The sequence below is a fragment of the Notolepis coatsorum genome, assembly GCF_963971535.1.
Source record: "Notolepis coatsorum genome assembly, chromosome: 6".
NCBI lineage: Eukaryota > Metazoa > Chordata > Actinopteri > Aulopiformes > Paralepididae > Notolepis > Notolepis coatsorum.
The window spans coordinates 140,720,116-140,746,162 of NC_140170.1; the positions used below are offsets into that span (position 1 = coordinate 140,720,116).

The following is a 26,047-nucleotide window of genomic DNA, read 5'->3' on the forward strand; positions in this document are numbered from 1 at the left end:
GTGTGTGTGTGTGTGTGTGTGTGTGTGTGTGTGTGTGTGTGTGTGTGTGTGTGTGTGTGTGTGTGTGTGTGTGTGTGTGTGTGTGTGTGTGTGTGTGTGTGTGTGTGTGTGTGTGTGTGTGTGTGTGTGTGTGTGTGTGTGTGTGTGTGTGTGTGTGTGTGTGTGTGTGTGTGTGTGTGTGTGTGTGTGTGTGTGTGTGTGTGTGTGTGTGTGTGTGTGTGTGTGTGTGTGTGTGTGTGTGTGTGTGTGTGTGTGTGTGTGTGTGTGTGTGTGTGTGTGTGTGTGTGTGTGTGTGTGTGTGTGTGTGTGTGTGTGTGTGTGTGTGTGTGTGTGTGTGTGTGTGTGTGTGTGTGTGTGTGTGTGTGTGTGTGTGTGTGTGTGTGTGTGTGTGTGTGTGTGTGTGTGTGTGTGTGTGTGTGTGTGTGTGTGTGTGTGTGTGTGTGTGTGTGTGTGTGTGTGTGTGTGTGTGTGTGTGTGTGTGTGTGTGTGTGTGTGTGTGTGTGTGTGTGTGTGTGTGTGTGTGTGTGTGTGTGTGTGTGTGTGTGTGTGTGTGTGTGTGTGTGTGTGTGTGTGTGTGTGTGTGTGTGTGTGTGTGTGTGTGTGTGTGTGTGTGTGTGTGTGTGTGTGTGTGTGTGTGTGTGTGTGTGTGTGTGTGTGTGTGTGTGTGTGTGTGTGTGTGTGTGTGTGTGTGTGTGTGTGTGTGTGTGTGTGTGTGTGTGTGTGTGTGTGTGTGTGTGTGTGTGTGTGTGTGTGTGTGTGTGTGTGTGTGTGTGTGTGTGTGTGTGTGTGTGTGTGTGTGTGTGTGTGTGTGTGTGTGTGTGTGTGTGTGTGTGTGTGTGTGTGTGTGTGTGTGTGTGTGTGTGTGTGTGTGTGTGTGTGTGTGTGTGTGTGTGTGTGTGTGTGTGTGTGTGTGTGTGTGTGTGTGTGTGTGTGTGTGTGTGTGTGTGTGTGTGTGTGTGTGTGTGTGTGTGTGTGTGTGTGTGTGTGTGTGTGTGTGTGTGTGTGTGTGTGTGTGTGTGTGTGTGTGTGTGTGTGTGTGTGTGTGTGTGTGTGTGTGTGTGTGTGTGTGTGTGTGTGTGTGTGTGTGTGTGTGTGTGTGTGTGTGTGTGTGTGTGTGTGTGTGTGTGTGTGTGTGTGTGTGTGTGTGTGTGTGTGTGTGTGTGTGTGTGTGTGTGTGTGTGTGTGTGTGTGTGTGTGTGTGTGTGTGTGTGTGTGTGTGTGTGTGTGTGTGTGTGTGTGTGTGTGTGTGTGTGTGTGTGTGTGTGTGTGTGTGTGTGTGTGTGTGTGTGTGTGTGTGTGTGTGTGTGTGTGTGTGTGTGTGTGTGTGTGTGTGTGTGTGTGTGTGTGTGTGTGTGTGAGAGAGAGAGAGCCAAAGTGAGTGTGAGGGTACAAGTGGTTGTGGAAAGGCAAAAATAAAATCTCCTCTGTGCCTCGAGAAGTCCTCAATACTTACCAGAGCTGGCTAGTGGAAAATATTAAACCATGTTTATATATATAATATGTGTAACGGTTGTGACAACGTCACCTTTATATATATTACACACATAAAGAGCTGGAATAGCTGTTTCAAGGTTTACTTCCATCTCAGACTTTTCACATTAGCCAACAGGCATAACTGTAGCATGGCGTCTCTCTGGGCTGTCATCACTGACAGAGGTATCAAAGAAAAGAAAGGTTTTCAGATAATGGTTGAAGAATATATAACGAAAGGAAGTTGGCATCTGACCAGAGTGCAAAGGAGCAGTAAAGTGTATTGCAGTATAACATGTGAATATATATTTTTTTGTATTTAATTTTTTTATGATTTTTTAAACAAACACATAAACAAACATGACAACACACGATAAGATATACAAGCATTAGTTGACAGTGCACATCCAATGAAATCACATTTTAGTTAATTGTCATATATAGGATATACCCTTACCTGTTATCTAAAAACCTACACACATATGCTCCAGCTCGTACCCCCCCTCCCGGACCCCCCATTGGATAATCCATCCATTTTCCCTCGCTCCTAACCATGTGAATATATATATAGACAAATCTACAGAGTAAATACGTAAGGGATAATGTATAGCTACGAGGTCATTGTTGCAAAATAATTTACCGACACGGAGTTTAAAATACAGAGGCGCCTCGCCGAGGTGTTTTAAACGTCAGTAAAGGTCAATTATTTTGCGACAATGACCGAGTATAGCTATACATTATCCCGCTTATTACATGGCTAACTTACTAACAATATACCTAATTCATTTTACACCATCGACAAGACGAGATCAAATGCAGACGCAGTTGTTCTGTGGCTCTGTCAGCCCCGGCAGCCGGCAGGTGTGTCTGATTGCACTGAAACAGTGTGCGTCAGTGGGCTTGATTGCTCCAGCTGCGAAAAACAATAATCACCGGTGGTTATCGAAAAATAATTCACCGCTATCAGGGGCTATTGACCAATCACAATCAAGCATTTCGGCGAATGTTAAAACGCCATGTAATAAGCAAAGTTAATGTGTGCACAGTTTTGTTATTGTATGGTACAAGTATGAATACACTATGGGAATAAACCAGTCTAGCCAGTGATTTAACTAATACTGTATGAGTAGGTATGAGATTCCAAAAACACCGGCTGTGATGTTAAACTGTCCTTTGTGCCAGTAGGTGGTAAGAGAGTTTACACAAGATGTGCCTTGTTGTTGAAGGTGGTAGGTGATTGACAGGTGGGGATGCTTTAATGTATGTGGGAGGTGTATCTTGGCCTGGGTTAGGTCAAATTTCAGGATAATAGGGCACGGGACACAATCAGTAATGTTCCCTTGCATCACTGGGTGTTTTGACCTTACAACACTATATACCCTCCACAAAGGTCGACCGTATATATCGACATATATAGGTCGACCTACATAGGCCTACCGCGTATTGTCTTGAATGATATGCATTTAACCAAAGAGACAGATGTTATTTGAGGACACACACAGAAGTTAGTTGAGGTCACAAAAACAAACTCTTTCACAACTAGATATCATGAGAGTGAGCTCATACCGCCAGCTGCAGGGTGATCATCCCTTTGCTTGTGACCAGTACCCAATTGTCCATGAAATCCGCCTTTATACAGATTGTGACAGACTCTGGGTTGTTTTGAGCCGTCACCAGATTGGAATTAACAAAATAGAAGTTGTATTGCTGTTTAGGGGAAAAGGAGAGGTTAGTGATATCGTCAGCCAGTCCGTAATGTGTGAGAATGGTCTTGTCTCATAAGGGCGGAGGCTGATCCGGGAGAAGAGACATCAGTCAAGCAGGGGTCGATACACATGCGGGTTCTCAGACGATCGGGGGTTATAGCACACATCACGGTCCTCCTTCCAAAAGCAGATGAACACAGCATTGGTCACACAGACAATAATCTTCCTCCTCTTCTCGCTCTCTCTTCTCTTACTCACGTCCTCTCTTTCAGTACAGGTTTCGCCTCAGCTACTCCAATGATTCTGTCTCTCTGTCTCCATTTTCTATGCTGCTTGATTGTGTGGTAATTGCGCTTACCTGTCTCGGGCGCGTCTGGCACAGGTGCACTGCATCGGTGCTGATGCACTCTGCTCTGTTGGGGGTCTCCTCGGATCTCCTAATAAATATGGGCATATGCCCCAGTACCTTGGCTGATACATAGTGGCCTTCTATTACCACGCCAGCTGGTCTGCCACAATAATGTATATACAGTGTTTATGGTGTTATTGTACATTGTTATTATACAGTGTTCAGGGGGGGGTGAGAGGTGTCCTTGATGACGTTGCGTGCCTTTCACAGTCTCAATTGCAGGGAGTGGTGTACAAAGTGATGCATTGGGCGGTTTTCACCATCCTCTACAGTGCTTTCCAAGGTCCAAGGCAAAGCAGTTGCCATACCAGACTGTGATGCAGTTAGTGAGTATGCTTTCTATAGCGCATCGATAGAAGTTCACCAGAATCTGAGGAGACAGATGGTCTTAACTCAGTCTCCTCAGGAAGAAGAAACGCTGGTGCGATTTCTTGACCAGGGTTGAGGTGTTGAGCGCCCAAGAGAGGTCCTCAGAGATTTTAAGCTGGAGACACGCTCAACCTCCGTCCCGTTGATATGGATGGGGGGTCTGCGTGGCTGCTTTGGTCTTTCTGACGTCCACGAGGAGGTCCTTGTTTTTTTGGTGTTGAGGCACACCACACCTCCAGGTGCTGGACCTCCCTATAGGCCGACTCAAACTTGATAATGGTCTTGGAGCCATGTATAGGAGTGCAGTCGTGGGTAAAGAGGGAGTATAGGAGAGGGCTCAGCACACAGCCCTGTGGGACGCTGGTGTTCAGGGTGAGGGTGGAAGAGGTGAGATTGTCTAACCCTAACATGTTGTTTAGGAGGTCAAGTATCCAGTTGCAAATGGAGGGGTTGATGTCGAGGTCCTTGGTTTCCACAAGGTCACCACGTTTGGAGATGAGTTGATAATATACATTTTAACATGAGTATAAACATGACTCAGGCACTGATATCACTGCCCCCTGAAAATATTTTCCATACCAGGGAGCCGGTAGTTAAGCCAGATAACCACCTTTTCTTTTTTTAAAGGTCAGGATCCAATGTCCACCAAACAACAACAGTTGAGGAATAACATAGAAAGATCCAATAAGATGATACATTTCACTCTGACACACATTTAGGAGTGAGTTTACACCAAGGGGATAATATTGCAAGCTTTCAACCTTGTTACATAAAGATTACATAAAGATGAATATTTCCCCCCAAAGTCAGATTTGTTTTGATGCAGGTCTAAGACCATGTCCACATGTACACAGATATTTCAAAAAACACATTTTTCACCCCTCCATTCAAAATAATTTCCGTCCACACCAACAGTGTTTTAGAAAATCTCTCCATGAGATTTTGATTGACCTGATGGCAGGCTGCACGGATCTCACTGTGGTCCTAATTGCAGAGAAAATACTCTGTTTGCAAAGATATACATACACATGTGGACAGGGGCCAGTGGTCATGATGTTAATATTTTCAAAAGTTCCATTTTAGCTCTGTTTCAACGTCCACACATATACAGGCAAAACTGTGTTAAAAAAATCTCCACCCTTGCAGGTGTTGTTGAAAAGTGATGGGGACACTCTACATCTGTGAGTGCCGTCCTTCGTATGAGACGTTAAACTGAGGTGAATTTGTTCATTAAAGAACCCTGTCTCCTGAGCCGTTCAGCCATGGTGTAGTGTGATGATGTGTGCCTGGTGCCAGTGTATGGCAGCCATTAAGCCTGCATACAAGGTTGGGTGCTACACAGTGGTGGTGAAGGAGGCCATTTCCACCCTACATTGTAAAAAGCACTTTGAGTCTGTCCAGGAAAAAGCGCTAGATAAATGCAACAATCATTCATTCATCATGAGTGAGTGGTATTTAATTGAGAGATTTTGCCCTTCAAATGGAATGGATTAGGTAGAAGCCAAAGATACATGTCTCCATGTGAAGTAAAAGTATATATATATATATCTCCATGTGAAGTAAAAGTATAGTACTTTGTCTAAGTTCTATTGCCTTTGGCAGGTGACATACCTATTATGACTCATGGTACAATCTGGGGCCTCTATTTCCTATACATGCTCAGGCACACAGCCACAAGAGGCCCTAACACACACACACACACACACGTCACACACACACACGTCACACACACACACACACAGCCCGCAGCACCAGCAACGGTAAGCGTGTCTCATTTAATTTCCACCACTGAAGCGGGTTTTCCCCTATCGATTGCGTCCTCCTGTGTGTAGACAACCAGCTTTGCGTGTGCTCGCTCCACTACAGTGAGGACTGGTCTCGCCCTCTGCTGGCGCGTGCTGTGTGTGCACTACAACCAATGCCGTCCCTGTCAAAACTCTGTTTCAGTGTAATAGAAACTGAAACGCATCTGTGATTTTGACGGTATTGATTTTCAATACCGTCGGGATTTCTAAATACCCTGGTATACCGTAATACCGTCATACCGCCCAAGCCTAACACACACACACACACACACACACACACACACACACACACACACACACACACACACACACACACACACACACACACACACACACACACACTCATCACTGTCTGCTGTGACAGCTAGTACTGCTTCCAATCAAACAAATGATGAGACAGATACGCTGACATCTGACGTTATATGTTTCCATGAAAAGTCAGAATTCTGCCTTGATGTGTATGTGAGCACATTAACAGAACATTTTGATATTGAGCTATATTCATGATGAGGTAGTGGCAGGCAGCAGCCTATAATAGAAGCTATGCACTAAGCGGCAGGGGGTTTTCACCGGTTGCCCCATAACTGAAGTTGAGAAACTGCTGTGACCACAATGTTTACACATGAAAGGGTTGTTCCTGTCTCACTGTAGGCTACTGGTGTTTAGGCTAGTCTTTAATTGAGTGCAAAGATATATGTTTATTGGCGAGCTGCATGACTTTCACATGGGGCTTCATTGTGCAACAAAAGTCCAAAATGTTACTGGTCATTTTGGCTTGATGGGAAGCCTGTACTGAGGGATGTATGATTGATAGATGTAAGCTTATATGAGCTGACAGCTGGTCTACACACACACGCATGCACACACACACACACACACACACACACACACACACACACACACACACATATATACAGGCACACACACACACACACACACACACATACACACACACACACATACATACAGACACACACCTGTTTCGAGGCAGCGAGGCAGCAGGGAGGCTCAGTGAAATCCTGTTGAAACCTTAAAACCAGATAACTAGTTGGCCATGAAACTCGTGAGGTCATTGTAGAGGGTGACTTTATGGCAACTCTCTCTCTCTCTCTCTCTCTCTCTCTCTCTCTCTCTCTCTCTCTCTCTCTCTCTCTCTAAGGGGCTCATTTCAGAGGTGCGCCCGCCAACATCTCATGTAATAACCAAACTACCAAAGCTCCACCCCAAATGAGGTTGCAATCATCTCTCTCCATCTCTCTCTCTCCCTCTTTCTCCCTCTCTCTCTCTTTCTCCACTACACTCTTTGAGCCAAAATGAGCGTGTAGAGGGAGAGAGCGCACGGGACCATACGGGACCTGTTGGAGCTGGAGGGATCTTTTTTGCAGAAACCTAGACTATACACCTAAACAACAGCACGGATGATGCGTTTTGCATTCCAGGTTATCAATGAAAGACAAGACGCACAAAAGAGATGGGCACTGGACTGCGACTCGCTAAAGTTTCACAAATACAGTCATCACAACATCGCTCCCGTTGCACTTTGTTCGCTGTGCTGGCTGTGATTTCGGTCCAGCTGTGCGCAACGTTTAACTTGGACACAGAGAAGCGGGTGATCTTTACTGGACCCAGGGGGAGTTATTTCGGCTATTCTGTGGAATTCTTCGCAAATAATTTGTCTAGGTAAGTTCATGCATCATGCACTACAGCCCCATTCCGAATCATGTTCCTTTGGACTTTGACCGCGGTCTCAAAGCTATCCAGAATTTGGTAGAATTATCTCAATGCCAAATTTATTATGCGCTCCTGTCAGCCAAAATAGAACTATTCTATAATCTTCCATAGTCCATCGTCTCTTTCGTGACGCTATAGTTTCTTACCATTTGGCACCATTGTTTGTAATCATAATGTGACGTCAAACGTTGTAGCTATATTGAAAATTAAGTAGCTATACACGCACGCTGACACGCATGCTCAAACACATGCCAAGTACAAAGCTGATGAGAAACAGACATGTACGTGTCTATGGGGACATAGAAGAGCCTGCAGAGGGCTTCAACTACTGAAGAGTACGACTATATGCACATCCTCGTATGAATATTTACTGAGGGGACTTCACTTAACTGTACCAGAGACGAAAGTCTTTTTTTCTGGTCTGCATCCTCGTCGCAGTTGTTTGTATTGAGCCGTAGCCTACTGTACAGTGTACTGTACCCATTCTGCAATATGTTAATACAGTTTTCAATCAATCAATCAAACCAAGAAGACTCCTGCAGTTTATGTCGACAGGCGAATGAGAAGAAGTTAGGCATCATTTTGGGCGCTAATAATTCTAGACGCTAATCTGGACGCACACACACACACGCACACGCACGCACACACACACACGCACACACACACACACACACACACACACACACACACACACACACACACACACACACACACACGTACTCTGGTAGAAGAAACAATCCCCTCCACCAAAATTAAAATCTACCCAAATCAAAAGCCCTGGGTAGACAAATCCGTCCGTGAGGCTCTGAAAGTGCGCACATCAGCATACAACACCGGGCTGGTGACAGGCAACATGGAAGAACACAAGATGGCAAGATACAACGTCAGGAGAGCAGTAATAGAGGCAAAACGGCGTTACAGGGATAAAGTTGAACTTCAGTTTGAACAGGCTGACTCTAGAGGCATGTGGCAGGGCCTCAGAACAATGACAGACTACAAAGGCACCCCCCTCAAACTGAACAGTGACATCTCCTTAGCAAATGATCTCAATTCCTTCTATGCAAGGTTTGAGGCTGTGAATAACAACACCAGCCTACAAACCACGGCAATGGGGGGGGGGGGGGGGGGTCTGCTGATGGAGACTCAGTGTTCAGGGTAACAGAGCATGAGGTGAGACGGATCTTTAAAAAAGTGAATATCAGGAAGGCAGCAGGACCGGACGGCATCCCCGGCCGCGTCCTAAAAGTCTGTGCCGACCAACTGGCCCCGGTATTCACCGACATCTTCAACCTGTCCTTGGAACAGGCTGTCATCCCCACCTGTCTGAAGAAGTCCACCATCATCCCTGTACCCAAAAAATCTACGACCGCTTGCCTCAACGACTACCGCCCTGTAGCCCTCACCTCCATAGCCATGAAGTGCTTTGAGAAGCTAGTGAAGGGCTACATCTGTTCCTCCCTCCCCATCAACCTGGACCCTCTGCAATTTGCATATCGCCCCAACAGGTCCACGGAGGACGCCATAGCCCATGTGCTGCACACAGCAGCATCACACCTGGACAAGAGGCAGGGGAACTATGTGAGAATGCTGTTCATCGACTACAGCTCAGCATTCAATACCATAGTCCCCTCCAAACTCATAGCCAAGCTCAGGGACCTGGGCTTGAACTATGACCTCTGCCAGTGGGTCTTGGACTTGCTGACGGGCAGACCCCAGGTGGTAAGAGCCGGCAACTGCACCTCCTCATCCATCACGCTCAACATAGGGGCCCCCCAGGGCTGTGTTCTGAGCCCCCTCCTCTACTCCCTGTACACACATGACTGCGTAGCACAGCGGAACAACAACACCATCATCAAATTTGCTGATGACACAGTAGTGGTGGGCCTGATCTCTGCCAACGACGAAAGGGCCTACCTGGAAGAGGTAGAGAACCTGTCACAGTGGTGTCAGGAGAACTGCCTCTCCCTGAACGTCAGCAAAACAAAAGAGATGATTGTGGACTTCAGGAGGTCGGGGGTCAAGGACTACAGCCCCCTCAGCATCGACGGGGCACCGGTTGAGAGAGTGAACAGTTTCAAGTACCTCGGAGCCCACATATCCGAGGACTTGACATGGACCACACACATTGACAGTGTTGTGAAGAAGGCACGACAACGCCTCTACTTCCTCAGGCGCCTAAGGAAGTTCCAAGTCAGTCAGAAGATCCTTAGGAACTTCTACTCATGCACAATAGAGAGCATCCTGACCGGCAACATCACCTCCTGGTTTGGGAATAGCACTGCACAAGACCGTAGCAGACTACAAAGAGTGACACGTTCAGCCGAACGCACAATTGGAGGGGGGCTTCCCACCCTCCAGAACATTTACAACAAGCGGTGCAAGGGGAAGGCTAAGAGAATTATTAAGGACTCGAGCCACCCGAACAACTGCCTCTTTGTACTGCTGCGGTCAGGCAAGCGATACCGGAGTCTTAAGGCGAGCACAGAAAGACTCAGAAGAAGCTTCTATCCCCAGGCCATCAGGCTGCTAAACGAACAATAATCACTATGCAACAACCATCAAATGCACACAGCACACACACCCACACGCACACACTCACTCAAACAAACAACACACTGCAGCACCCACTCTCCACACTTTAGATCACACAAACACACTTACACTTTATATTTATTGATAAAGGATTTGCACTACAACTCGTACACCTACTGTGAATTGTACCTAAATTGCACCTCGTCCCATTTCTCCATTTCTGCCTTGCACTATATAGTATTGTATATTAGTACACTGCACAGTATTGTATATTGTATGGTAACTACGTCTATTCTGCATCGAACATTGTACATATGTCTAAACTGAACACTGTGACCTCATTTTTTTTACTTCTAATTTTACTATGTTATTTTATTTCATACTTATCTTGTCTTGCACAGTCTCTGGAGCGCAACAGTAAGAAGCATTTTGTATAAAAGTATTCTGTACTTCTGTATGACAACTATTAAAGAAACTTAAACTTAACTTAAACTTAAACACACACACACACACACACAGGAGTGTAGCTGTAGATTCTGGGCCCCATGAAAGAATCTATTTGTGGCTGTGGGCCCCCAATCCATGCGAGCGGCGTTCGCGCGCAAGCTTAAAAACATTTGGGGCATTTATTTATTTATTGATGAAAACGCATAATATGGTTTTTACCTATTTTTTTTAAATAATACAGGCAATTATACTTTTGAGATTTGAGTCCTATCTACTTTAGGATAATAATAAAACCATATTAATAAAAAGATAATAATAGTGTTCTCTCCCCCCCCCCCCATTGCTGGGCCATTGGAATCGTCCTAACCCCCCCCGCGTGTAGCTTTATGCCAAGCAAGCAGTGCAAAAATTTACCGTAGTGGCGTGCAGTAATGCGCCTTTCATTTTCCGCCGCCCAGCGCCCAGGTCGCGCGGAAATAGGCTGTCTATTGCCATTCTCTTTGACAAACTCTAACCTTAACCAGCTCCTTAACAACGCCTAAACTTAACCGTTCTAACCTTAACCAACTCCGAAACAATGCCTAACCTTAACCTTAACCTTAACCATGCCTAACCTTAACCATAGAAATTATATTGCCATTCTCTTTGACAAACTCTAACCTTAACCAGCTCCTTAACAGCGCCTAAACTTAACAGTTCTTCTAACCTTAACCAACTCCGAAACAATGCCTAACCTTAACCTTAACCATGCCTAACCTTAACCGGCGAAAGAATACACGTTAAAAAAAAATCACGTTAAAAAATATTTTCGATGGGATTCGAACTCGCCAGCAAACGAGCCATAGGATCCACAGCCATGTGGCCTTGCCAATTGAGCTATTGCTAGATACTGAATAAGGGGCGGTGACTTATATATATTGAGCTCCGCTCGTGTCGAACCAAGGCGGGATCTCATGCGCATGCGCGGGCACCTCGCGCGAGCACGCCGGCGCACGCACCTGAGCGAGCACGCCGCCGCCGGTGCACGCACGGTAGCATTTGTCTGAAAAGAAGGGCGCTTTACCGCACTGGCGTGCGGTGACGAATGCGGAAGCATTTTTGCACTGCTTGCTTGGCATTAAGGAAAACGCGACCCCCCCCCCCAGCTACTCCCCTGCGCGCACACACACACACACACACACACACACACACACACACACACACACACACACACACACACACACACACACACACACACACACACACACACACATATGCACTGTCAAGCATATAATGTCTATTGTCTAAAGTAAAAACTACACTTCTTAAAATGCTTGGATTATCCCTCTAAAGTAGTTTATATTGGTTGGTTTATGTGGGTCGTTGTTATCATCATCATCATCATCAACAACATAATCATAATAACAGTATATAATGGAGAGGCATCAGGATATTAGTCAGGGGGTTGAACTCTAGTTCTGTGCTCTGATGACTTGTACGATGGTGTAAGATGATCTATTCAGTAGGCTTAAGAATTTTGCACTTACATTATATGCTCAGTAAAAATGTGTACATGAATGAACACTCTTCTCCAATGCTGAGCTACTCAAACAAGGATTACCACTATAAGACAGTGTTTAGGTCTGTGACCAATCCTTTATATTATCACCTCTCTCTTCCCCACGAGGTGGGTGTCATTGGGGTTTAATAAAATGTACATACTTCCCTAACATCAGCGGTGAGGAAATTGGTTAAGTCTTTCTCAGTTTGCTTAGCTAAGCGTGTGTGTGTGTGTGTGGGGTTGAGGGGGGGGGGGGGGGGGGGGGGGGTGCAGAATGTGTGTTGTTGAGTTCTTATCAAGATGTTGATTTACCGGTAAGCCAATAGCAGGAGCCCGGCCTGCAGAGCCCCCCGATGGGTTAGCCTGGACTGAACAATGGTGCCCTTTGTCCTGCAGTAAATTAAACAATTTAGCAAATTGCATTTAATAGCTCACAATTATTATGAATGTACTGTATGTGTAATGTTTTCACATTTATTGAGACTTGTTTTGTCACATGAATCATATTGTGGCGCGCAAAATATTTCTCATAGATGTCATGCGTTCTGACCATTAGCAAACTGTCCAGCTTTACAGGGTGTTGTTGTTAGAGTTGACCCTGTCTCTCCCCATGCCATCTCTGCTTTTGGGCTTTGGTAATGTGCTCAGTGTAAGTCAAGAACCCTGGTTATAGAAGAGTGTTCCAGTAAAGACGGTGACTGGTGAAGATGAGCCCTCGGCTGCAGGAGTGGGTTGTGGTGATGATGCATAATGTTGAGGTTGTTGATGTGCAGCATTTCACCACAGTCCTACACAGTCTGGACCTCAGTTACATTGTCGTGGGTGAACGGGGGAAAATCCCACCCATTTTAACAATTAATTTAAAGCCCACATTTCTGATACATTCCTGTGCCCCTCGACCATTCGTTCAACATTTGTGAATGTGCATCACTCTCCTAAAACTAGAAATCAACACTTTGATGTAAAATCTGCTCCATATAAGGAATGGGACTCTGTCTGAGGAAGTAAGCATGACTGGATCAACAAACACTTTAATATAAACCTTAGACCAAGGATTGAGCTCCCAAGCATGAAATACAATAATAATGTATAGAAGATGTACTTTTAAATGGACTGCATTTATATAGGGCTTTTATCCAAAGTCCTTTACAACTCATGCCTCACATTCACCCATTCACTCAGCAACGGCAGAGGTGACCATGCAAGGTGCCAACCTGCTCATCGGGAGCAGTTAGGGGTTGAGTGTCTTGCTCAAGGACACTTTGACACGCTGCCGGGAGGAGCCAGAATTGAACCAGGGACCTTCTGATTACCAGACAACCACTCTACCTCCTGAGCCACTTTTAGATTCAACGTATAAGAAAAAGAAGAAAAAAAACATTTATAAAAAGGGAACTTTTTCTTTTGAATGGAAGGCTTTTACCCGACTACTATTCTGTCAGGATATTTGTACTGTGAAATAGTGTTATTGAGTCCTCAGAGTAGGCTCTGAAGAAGGCTCTCTGCCAAAACGTCAGCCTGAACTGATCTTCCGCAGAAAAGAGTGCTCCTGTCCTGTGTTTTCCATCCTTGGATAGCCAGTTGTGTTTCCTGCTGGTTCTAGGTTATTTGTGGTGGTGGTGACAAGCTGGGTGATACACACGTAGTCCCTCAGTGGAGATGACTGTGTACATACATGCAGGATGAGACATTATGAATGTGTTGGGACATCTTATTTGTGGTGGTGGGTGGCCATGTATGGGAAACGTTTGGTCAGCTTTGATGTTTCCTAGGTAAGAAAACGTTTACATTGATATAAGTACAAGTTGAGCACCGGGTCCCTTGCATTGAAAGAAAGCTGGCTGAAGCACATTGGAGTTAAGTCTTTCTTTCAGGGTATTTCTTACTCAAAGGAACACGCCAACATTTTGGGAAATTAGCTTACCGTCTTCTCCAGAGAGAGACAAGAAGATGAATGGAATTAGGCATTGTCCAACTAACACCTCTCCCGAAGGCTAACCGATCATGTCCACTTCCATTCATTGTGCTAAGCTAGGCTAACATGCAGCCAGATAGCTTTCTACTGAACGCACAGAGAGGAAACTGGTATCTATCTTCTTGTCTCTCTCTGGAGAAGACGACAAGCTAATTTCCCAAAATGTTGGCGTGTTCTTTTTAAGGAACTGTATACTTTTCCACCAATACTCATTTCCCTCTGGCTCAACATCTTCATATTGGGTTTGATTGATTGATTGATTGAAAACTTTATTAACAGATTGCAGAATGGGTACAATACAGTACAGCTCAATACACACAATTGTTAAGGGGATGCAGACCAGAGAAAGACTTTCGTCTTGTTTACACCAGGGTCCCCCATTTTCAATTCATCAGGACATATATGACATACATGACATACAGATAGTCAGTACTGCTACATCTATACATTTATGACATACCAGATTTGCAAATACAGTACTGTTTGTGATACAGAAGGAGTCAAGAAAAGGGAGTATATACATTTGACGTAGAAACTGTACATTGGAGGAGGTTGGGTGGGGGGGGTTGGGTACACTGGGATATTGACAACCATACTGGGTAATTTACATTGGAGGTGGTTGGGGGGGGGGGGGGGCACACTGTATAAGCAAGCAAAACTGTACATTGAGGGGGGGGAGACTCTGTACAAACAAACAAAATTGTACATTGGACTATTGACAAATTACAGATATATAATTGTCTATGGCACATGTCCTGTTTCTAATAGCCGGGGGCCAAGTTTATCCCGACTATGAGAAACCTGAATATAATAGCTGGGATATGCTGGTATTAGGATATTAGGGCACCTCATCGCATTCACTGCTGGGTTTTGCTGTCTGTGAGTTCTGTTTCTATGGTAATACGAGCAATATTCTATTTACTCAATTATATGGGCATACTGGTAGTCGGCATTAAAATGCATATTAACACCTTATCCCGTCTTAAGACCTTAACCGCAATATTAACTAGTATCAAGAATATTCATGTGCATGTAATGTACATGCAGCCATCGATCATTGACCATATTCACATGGCAGTCAGCTGGAAACAGGGTGAATATGTCCAATAACAAGGGTTGTAGGAACACAAAGTTATTTCACATTCCAAGAGTATCACCCACAGAGTACGCTGGTGTCTGACATCATATGTTCATCATAAGTGCGTGTCACAGGCTCAGCAGGCACTTAACCACTCAGCACATCCAGAGATCACAGGGTGGTTAAATGTGTACATTTGAAAGAGAGGGCCATTCAAAAAGCTCCACCCAGGGAGAGAAAGAGTGTGTGTGGTGAATGCTGAGGGAAAGCTAATCCTGCCATGTAAATATTCCTCTTGTGCTCTCCAGACGTTTTGGGGGCCTCTGTGTGATCTCTGCTAATGTCATCAGTCATTGATTTCTTCAGTTCTAACGTCCCCCTGCAGGCAGACCCTTTTGTTGTTTTAGCATGGCTGGCTGCGAGCTTGAAAGGGTTGTTGGTTTGTCACACATCGGCATACACACAGAGGCATACATGCACAAACACACACTTGTATACTTGTGCACATGCATGCACATACATATATATATATTCACATACACACACACACACATACACACATTCATATATATATTCACACACACGCACTCACACACATACACACATACATATATTCACACACACACACACACACACACACACACACACACACACACACACACACACACACACACACACACACACACACACACACACACACACACACACACACACACACACACACACACATACACAACTACACACACACACATACATAAATACATGATAAGTAAACCATACATTTAAATAAAAGTAATTTTAGGGCGGCTGAGTGGCGCAGTGGGCAAGGCGCTTGCCACTAACGCAGGAGATGCTGGTATCAAGCCCAGCTCTGGGCGTTGCTACCGGCTTGGCCGGCCGTCATACTAACACAATTGGCAGTGTTAGAGGGTGGGAAAGCCGGTGGGTGAGGATTGGACGTTGTGGACAGGTCGGTTGGGTGACGCCGGTGCGGCGGAAACAGGAAGTATCGGGGGCAGCGTGAGCCTCCCACGCATTACTCCTCGCCACTGAGTTCGAGCTGCTGCGGTGAAAAGATGCGACAGGCTGCCTCCTCGTGTACCGGAGGGGACACGTGATGCAAGGCTTCTATCCTCACTACAGCCGACCAGTGGGAGGCATAGTCTAGCAACGTTCAAGACAGGGGAGGGAAGAATTGGAAATACGAAATTGGGATGGGAGAAAAATAGAAAATGTGGAGAAAAAGTGGAGAAAAAAAAATAAATAAAAGTAATTTAGACTTTTACACTACAAAATGTCTATGAGCCCACAAAGTTGGCCACTAATTCATTGTGAATGGACCAACTACAAAAAGGTATTACTTGATTTAGCTAATCTCACACAAATAGAAGTACAAGAGCATGCACACACACACACACACGCACACACACACACTAGGCTTGGGCGGTATAATTTTTTTCATACTGTCATACCTTGCTGACATAATACCCCGGTATATGGTATATGACGGTATGACTTTCATTTTCATCAGCGGGCGGGGGGGGGGGGGGCAACCAATGTTACCAAGTAAACAAATCACGGAGCGATGACCAGTTAGCCCGCAGCATCCTAGTAACGTTAGCTCCCAGAACGGTAGCCAGTTAGCCCGCAGCACCCTAGTACTACTAACGTTAGCTCTCAGAACGGTAGCCGTTTGCCCGCAGCACCCTAGTGCTAGTAACGTTAGCTCTCAGAACGGTAGCCGTTAGCCCGCAGCAGTGCTAGTAATGTTAGCTCTCAGAACGGTAGCCGTTAGCCCGCAGCACCCTAGTGCTAATAACGTTAGCTCTCAGAATGGTAGCCGTTAGCCCGCAGCAGTGCTAGTAACGTTAGCTCTCAGAACGGTAGCCGTTAGCCCGCAGCACCCTAGTGCTAGTAACGTTAGCTCTCAGAACGGTAGCCGTTTGCCCGCAGCACCCTAGTGCTAGTATCGTTAGCTCTCAGAACGGTAGCCATTTGCCCGCAGCACCCTAGTGCTAGTAACGTTAGCTCTCAGAACGGTAGCCGTTTGCCCGCAGCACCCTAGTGCTAGTAACGTTAGCTCTCAGAACGGTAGCCGTTTGCCCGCAGCACCCTAGTGCTAGTAACGTTAGCTCTCAGAACGGTAGCCGTTTGCCCACAGCATCCTAGTACTAGTAACGTTAGCTCTCAGAACGGTAGCCGTTTGCCCGCAGCATCCTAGTACTAGTAACGTTAGCTCTCAGAACGGTAGCCAGTTAGCCTGCAGCATCCTAGTACTAGTAACGTTAGCTCTCAGAACGGTAGCCAGTTAGCCCGCAGCACCAGCAACGGTAAGCGTGTGTCATTTAATTTCCACCACTGAAGCGGGTTTTCCCCTATCGATTGCGTCCTCCTGTGTGTAGACAACCAGCTTTGCGTGTGCTCGCTCCACTACAGTGAGGACTGGTCTCGCCCTCTGCTGGCGCGTGCTGTGTGTGCACTACAACCAATGCCGTCCCTGTCAAAACTCCGTTTCAGTGTAATAGAAACTGAAACGCATCTGTGATTTTGACGGTATTGATTTTCAATACCGTCGGGATTTCTAAATACCCTGGTATACCGTAATACCGTCATACCGCCCAAGCCTAACACACACACACACACACACACACACACACACACACACACACACACACACACACACACACACACACACACACACACACAAAATGTGTCTGTTTTTCTGTTTCTCTCTGTGCTCTTGCCAGCTACTCATTCCAGTCCGTCGGCCAGTGTAAATATCGATGAGCGGTTGAAATCAGTCCATACCTAATTTATTTGCTCTTTCACTTTTCCATCTCCCATTGAATCTCTTTCATCTTATTGGTTGGTTCAGACGGTGAACTGTGCCTCAGTTCCACCAGACTTCCCCTGCAGTTCCCTCTGTTCCAGTTACTGTACTCTCAAGAGACATTATGGCAGAAATCAGCATGGCTCAATACTGAAGATTTCTCAGATGCAAAAGTAACCCTTCTGAAATCAAACCTGGGTCCCCTAATTGGGGAACTGAACATTACACCGGTCAGCCAAAGGGGAATCCTCCCAGTGCTACGGAGATATTAGGCTTACTAGGCTTCAGGCCAAGGGAGATATTAGGCTTACTAGGCTTCAGGCCAAGGAAGATATTAGGCTTACTAGGCTTCAGGCCAAGGGAGATATTAGGCTTACTTCAGGCTTCAGGCTGGGCTACTCTGCTACACTCACCCCCCTTTGACCTCCCACTATGGCGGAAAGACGTCCACTTCACGAGACACTAAAACCCACCTGGAAATTAACGCCCCCCCCCCCCCCCCGCCTAGGAGACCAAACAGCTACTGGTCCTGGATCAGCCAAACATCTACTGGTCAACCAAACATCTACTCGTCCTGGATCAACCAAACATCTACTGGATCAGCCAAACATCTACTGGTCAACCAAACATCTACTGGTCCTGGATCAGCCAAACATCTACTGGTCAACCAAACATCTACTGGTCAACCAAACATCTACTGGTCCTGGATCAGCCAAACATCTACTGGATCAGCCAAACATCTACTGGTCCTGGATCAGCCAAACATCTACTGGTCCTGGATCAGACAAAAATATACTGGTCCTGGATCAGACAAAAATATACTGGTCAGCCAAAGGGGCATCCCCCTGGCAATATTAGGCTTACTAGGTTTTAGACACGGCTCTGTATTTCGAATCTCCAGAGTCGCTTGGAAGATTTGGTTGGGGGAAGTGAATGAGGGTTGCTCTCCCCACCTTCAACATGTACCAATGAGGTGCCTTTGAGCAAGGCACTCCCAACTCCTAGGAGGCTAGGAGCTATCTTCCATCCCTCCCTTCCTCCCCCTTGCAACTACTCCCTCAGGCTGTTCCTGTAAATAGGAATACTTTCTTCGTCAACAACTTGCCTAGTTTAGAAAATGGTTAAGGTCAGGAATAGATATTTCTAATGGTTGGACATTTCTGTTTTGGCAGATATGTTTGATGAGATTTAATTGTAGGCTACTACTGGCTGTTGATAGGATCAGTGGCCATTTTCCCACCTGAGAAGATAATTATTGTTAGCAGCTTTAATCAATAGGCATATTTTCAACCAAATAATCAATGACGGACTGTTGCATTGCCAGACCTATTCCACACCTAGTGGACTTCTTCCACCACTGCCTCCGACAGTGACACACTAGGTGCCACACACACACACACACACACACACACACACACACACACACACACACACACACACACACACACACACACACACACACACACACACACACACACACACACACACACACACACACACACACACACACACACACACACACACACACACACACACAGCTGTCCATCACAGTGTTGACTGCTACTCAGCTCTCCTCTCCTCTCTTGTCTTTAAAGAGATCATTGATCAGTATCAAGAGATACTTTATTGATCCCCTTGGGGAAATTCAAGCATCATAGTAGCACAGGGGAAGGGGTACAGGTATGGGCAGGGTAATAGAAGAAAAGATAAATATAGGCAATATAATTGAATCTGAATATAAAATATGAGAAAATTAAACAGTATAAACAAAGGTGCAGACACGCAGGTCTTGTCACTGTTAGCTTGTTAAATATGGCAAGAGCAGAGCCTCCATGACTGGTTTTGAATAATTTTTAAATGGAGAGAAACAGCTGAGCTGTATGAATGAATGAAATGAATGAATGAATGAATGAATGAATGAATGAATGAATGAATGAATGAATGAATGAATGAATGAATGAAAACTTTATTTAACAGATTGCAGAATGGGTACAATACAGTACGGCTCAATACACACAATTTTATTATGGCTTCATGTCATTATCAGAATGAAGCCTTCAGGATATTATTACAGTAGCTCAATGTACAGTAGGATGTTGGGCCTACTTGTTGGAAAGATGTTAAACCATCTGGATTGGGAACACTGGAAACAGAGTGCATTTCCTGTTTCTACAACCCCACTGGCCTCAATCTCTTTCTGTGTACCGTCTGTTCTCTCTCTCTCTCTCTCTCTCTCTCTCTCTCTCTCTCTCTCTCTCTCTCTCTCTCTCTCTCTCTCTCTCTCTCTCTCTCTGACATATACACACACACACACACACACACACACACACACACACATAAGTGGCAATAGTGATAAGCTCTGCTATGATTTTGCCCTTATCTCTGCCCCAGGTTCAGTAGCGCTGTCATCTCTCCTCTCTTCAAGTCACGATGACCTCTTAATGGCTGCTCTGGCTTCCCGTTTCTATTTTCAGTGGCCTAACCTAATGGTGGCCTCCACGAACAACCACTAGTAATGATGACAGGGGACCCAGGAAGAATGGTCGCTGAGGTAATAGCTGTAAACTGTACCCGACTACCCGGTGTTTCCCAACTGCCCAGTATTGGCGGAAGGTGCCTGACAACACTTCTTTCTAAAAAGATGTTTCATATGTGTGGTTATGGTGAAATGGGATTTCAGAGAGTAAATGAGTCCCTTTGAAACATGTGCCTCTGTGTTTACAACAATATCTGAGGTGAAGCTGGAAGTGAGTTCTTCTTCGTGTCATAGACTTGGTTTGCTGTACACCAATGCCAATCTGACATCCTTTTTCTTTTCTACAGTGTCAGCATTTTGATCGGAGCCCCTAAAGCCAACACCAGCCAACCCGGCATCATTGAAGGAGGAGCTGTCTACTTGTGCCCCTGGAGCCAATCGAATTGCAGCATTATCAACTTTGACAGTCAAGGTAGGGTGTCCAACTCGAAGAGCTTGGCTAAGAACACTTAATACACACAATTCTTCTAGGGCGCTCGCCACGAATGCGGAGACGCTGGGCTCGCCTGTTCGGCTGCTTTCAGTTTAGCTGGTCGTTCATACTAATACACATTGGCCGTATTAGGGGGTGGGAAACTGATGGGTGGGGATCGGGCGTTGTGGACAGCGACTCCTACAGGTCGGTTGGTGCGCATGCGCAGTAGAATCAGGAAATGTCGGGGGCAGCGTGAGCCTCCCACGTGTTACTCCTCGCCACTGAGAGATCGAGCTGCGCAGGTGAAAAGATGCGACTGCTGTTACCTCAAGTACCGGAGGGGACTTGTGCTATGTATGACTTAGTCCACATTGCAGCCGGCTTGTGGGAGGCAAGAAACAGTGTTCGTGACAGGGGAGGGTTGAATTGGATGATACGAAATTGGGATGGGAGAAAATATAGAAAAATGGGAGAAAAAGTGGATACAAAAAAAAAATACACACAATTCTTCTAAAGATAAGAAACAACTAATTTTACACAATATGACTTGGTAATTCATAAAATCATAAACTTCCATCACTTCTCCCAATAGCCTTGTTTAGGACTTTACAGTGTAGTTAACCTTCAATTGTTTCTAACCACCCATATAAGTGGGTTAAAGAGGCTACGGGTAGCATCATGCGTGGAGCTCTGCTGTGCCTTATTTGACCCCTGGGGTCACCAGAGCTTAGGGCTCCTCATGCTCTTGTTTTGATTGAAACCAGCCTTTGATGTTGTTCTGTGCTTAAACGGGAATTCCACCCTGGGTCTCTCTTGTATTTGTAGAAAGGTTACTATAGAGTAAAATGAGCATATGCTCCATCTTCCCACTTTACAAAGGACTGAGGTGACATGGGTAAGTGTCGTTAGGGCACCTGTCTCTACAAAAATTAGCACCTTCCACAGCCGATGTGTCTGCTCAGAAATCGCTTTAGCCACATAAAGAGAATTTATCAGTTATGCCTCATTCTGGTGAATTAGTTTAATGTTGCTTTGTGCTGGAATTCCCCTTCACTAGCTGCTGGTCCCACCTACGTTTTAATTATTTTGTGATTCAGGGTCTGAATCTGTTTGGAGCTTTCTCTGGTTGGAATTTCAACCAGGCCAATCAGCAGCCAACTCACAAGTCTACTTGTACCTATCAGGTCTGTTGACCAGAATAATGACACATGAAATTGGCCAGACTGGAATCACTTTCAGACTGAATAATGCAGTAGTGAGTATCAGACAAGGGGAACTATCTTACTATTTCTTTCACTATTTGGGCAATTTTACACAATTCCTGTGAGTCTATGGAACACATCTGTATGTTTTTTTTTTTTTTTTCAATTCATTGTTTTGTATTTCTAATCAAGTCCTCTGGACTCTAGAGCAGCATTTTCTGCACTTCCAGATTCCAAGCTGTTTTTGGCTAGGCTCCGCCCATACTCGCAATGCGCTGTATGACAGTCACCCACAGTCTGCACTGGCAGACAGAGAGAGAGATAGATAGATAGAGAGGGAGACTAATTAATTTAGCCGCAGGGGGCATAATCCCACGGGACAATGCATTGGTAACTTGTTTCAAATGACAATATATACCCCGTGAATATTATTGCACGGATCGGAATATGCGTGTCACGTGTGCGTGTGCGCTATGATATTTTGCAACAGGTTGACGTGACGCGAGTGCTGATAGAGAGAGAGCGAGAGAGAACGAGCGAGCGAGAGAGAGGGGGAGAGAGAGAGAGAGAGAGAGAGAGAGAGAGGGAGAGACAGATAGAGAGAGGGAGAGAGAGAGAGGAGAGATGCTCAGAGAGCGTGCGTGTGTTACCCCACACACACGCAGTCGGCAGTGTGTGTAAATGCTCCGAGACGACTCGAGTTGCACCATATGAGAGCCTCTCTCTCCCTCTCTCTATCTGTCTGTTTCTCCCTCTCTCTCTCTCTCACTCGCTCGTTCTCACTCTCGCTCTCTCTATCAGCATTCGCGTCACGTCAACCTGTTTGAGGAAGTGTCAGTGACAGGGAAACCGCTTTCCCATTATTTCCACTCGCTCCGTTGTTGAGCGAATTGTTGATTGTGGGCGGTGGCTACAACCAGGGGCTGATATATGCAGATCAGTAGGGATGGGTACCGTTCACATTTGAACCGATACGGTACCGGTACCGGTACCTGTGAATCGATACCGGTACCCAACGGTACCTTTTTTCTGTACTTTAGTCTCTAAAAATGTAATCTACCTACCTCAGAATGATGGAAAAAAAATAACCACACTTTCGACCGTTTTGTTGTTGAATCAAGTCAAATCCTAGGTAAGCGTCAATTTTCTTTTGTTTTGTTTACAGTACCGACAACGGTATCTCACGTGAATCGATACTCGGTAGTACCGACGTGTTTCGGTAAGTACCTTTAAAAGTACCAAATTCGGTACCCATCCCTACAGATCAGTGCCTAATTCACGTCAGCGAACCAGTCAAATCAGAATGGCTTGGTTCAGTGGGGGAGGACCTTGTCTCATCTGAACTGGAGGAATGCGCAATTCTTTTTATTTGCGACATAGATAGTGTTGCTACAACCCCACATTGCTAGAAAACAATGCTAAACACTGGAAAAGGCAATTTATAAGATAGTTCCCCTTTAACACTGGCTGAGCCCCTCTCCTCTCTCCATCCCACTGGAAGGCCTTCATTTTGGGCTCATGTTTGCAGTGTTTCCACAGAGCCTTGATTTCTCGCTGGTTGAAAGCACTCTTTAATTAGGCCAAAGTCATTATGGGGACAAGGACCCCTGAGGTATCCCGGGGCTGCCCCTAACTCTGCCTGTGAAGTAATCTCTGTCCCATCTGATAAGCAGGAAGTGATAAGGACCACTGTTTCGGGATCAAAGGGTCTTGAGTTATCACGCGCGCTCACGCCTCACATACTGCACTGGGTGTAGACACGTACACACCGACAACACACAACGTGTACTCACACACCCATACACATACACACACTATGTCCTCGCATTACTATAGCTGGAGGTGTATACACAGGCCCATAGCTGGAGGTGTAAACACATACCCATAGCTGGAGGTGTAAACACAGACCCATAGCTGGAGGTGTATACACAGACTTGGAGTCACATCTATACAAAAATTGTGTACATGCATAAACACGGCCCTATGATCTGTTTACTAACATGCGCTATGTCTGCAGTCAGCTTCTGAAACTTGATACTGCACAGTCACATGCACACAAGAACACACACAGACACACACACACACACACACACACACACACACACACACACACACACACACACACACACACACACACACACACACACACACACACACACACACACACACACACACACACACACACACACACACACACACACACACACACACACACACACAGCTCCAGAGTGTTCCTTGCATTGTGCTTACAGCCCATTATTTCCCAATGCACAAGGTGTGTGTGGGGGGGGGTTATGGTGTTTGAGGACACAGTCCAGACGCAGTTGAAGCAGACAGTCACTGAGCTGTGATGAAGAGAGGCTAATGTCACCGCTCAGGTACAAGCAGGCAAATCCATCACAACCGCAATCAAGTTAACTCATTTAAAGGGCAGTTCATCCATGAAAGAATACGTATGATCTCACATGTGAGATTAGAATTTTGAGAACTGAATATTCTACTGATGATGTCACAATGGCTACTGGTTAATAAATCTACGAAATTCTAGAAATTCAAGATAGAATTTGTAGAAACCTGCAAGAGTTCAACATGGGGTTAATAGTCGGTAGTGAGTTCAGACCCACTCTGAACTCATAAAGAGTGCAAAACTTCCCTATTTGTTGTGTTATTGTTGATGCTATTAAGTTTTATCTTCTCATTTTGTTTACAGTTATTTGCTTCAATGTTTTCTTTAGAATGATTTAGAAGAAAAAAAAATTGCAAAATGATGTCATGGGATTGTTTTTGCCCAAGACTAAATTCTCCATGTGTCTGCTGACAAACCTTGAGTTTCCAGCTTGTAATTACTATACTTGGAAGAGGATGTAAGCAGTTTTTGTGAAACAAACTCATTCGTATGATTACCCCCATATGATGTGAGTGTATTGCTATGGGTTCTGGTTTGAATTTAATTTATTTATCTTTTATTTAACCAGGGTAATCACTCTGGTATTTTTCAAGTGGGCCCTGGCCAAGAAGGCAGCACACAGATAGAAGATAATAATAATAATAATAAAAATTAAATATAGATACTATAGCACATACATACAAAAAAGTTGAGAACATTTCACATTTTAATGAAAAAATACTACATTTAAAACATGAGCACTCCATAGCAAGCAATCTTTTCTTTAAAATGACTAATTCCAATTAGGGTAATCTAGCTTCAAATCTTTTTAGGAGAATGGAGCAGCATAGCTGAACACATGTTTCCCAAATTCAGTTTTCACAGTAGGAACATGATATGAGATATTATTTTGTGATCTCAGATTGTAATGTCCATCTCTTGGTTGAATGAGTACAGTGCTGCTTACGTAAGTTGGTAGTTGCCACAGGATGGCTTTGTGTACAAACAAATACCAATGTATGTCTTCTTATGGCCAGGGATGACTGACCTGACAATTAATCACACAGTGATGTGTGAGGGATGAGCTGTTTGTTACAAATCATAAAGCAGCAATCTATATTGTGTCTAAAGGAGGAAGATGTGATTCTGGAGCATTTACAGTATATATAAAACATCACCATAATCCAATATAAAAATAAAGTAACATAATACAAGCCACTCTTTTGCTGAAACAAGCCCTGTTTCTAAATTAAAAAACCCTATTTAAGTTCACATTTCTTTGCTAGTTGTTCAATATAGAGTTTAAAAGACAATCGTTCATTGACAATCAAGAAGGAACCCTAGATACTTGGAAGATGACACCACCTCTATCACCCTGTTTTGTATTGTAGTGATTTGAAACACTACAATACAGTGGAACACTGATTTTGGATTAAAAAAAAAACATCAACTTATCTTCTATCTGCATTAAGAAGTTTAAGCTTAATTAAATAGTTTTGAATGGTATTTTTTGTCATTTAAATACAGCCTCAGATATGGTGGGAGCAGAGCAATAGATTATGGTACCATCTGCATATAAATTGGATTTTGCATCATCTATGTGTTCATATAACTCA

General features: G+C 44.9%; 1 protein-coding gene across 1 annotated transcript in view; it reads left to right on the forward strand.

Moving 5' to 3' along the window:
• The first annotated feature begins 7,080 nt into the window (after positions 1–7,080).
• LOC311230920 (integrin alpha-5-like) overlaps positions 7,081–26,047 on the forward strand; it is a 165,316-nt gene continuing 146,349 nt past the window's right edge. The window contains exons 1-2 of the mRNA XM_084317367.1: positions 7,081–7,439; positions 20,716–20,840. Of these exons, the coding sequence (XP_084173493.1) occupies positions 7,231–7,439; positions 20,716–20,840 (334 nt within the window). The 5' untranslated portion in view covers positions 7,081–7,230. The remainder of the gene's footprint in view (positions 7,440–20,715; positions 20,841–26,047) is intronic.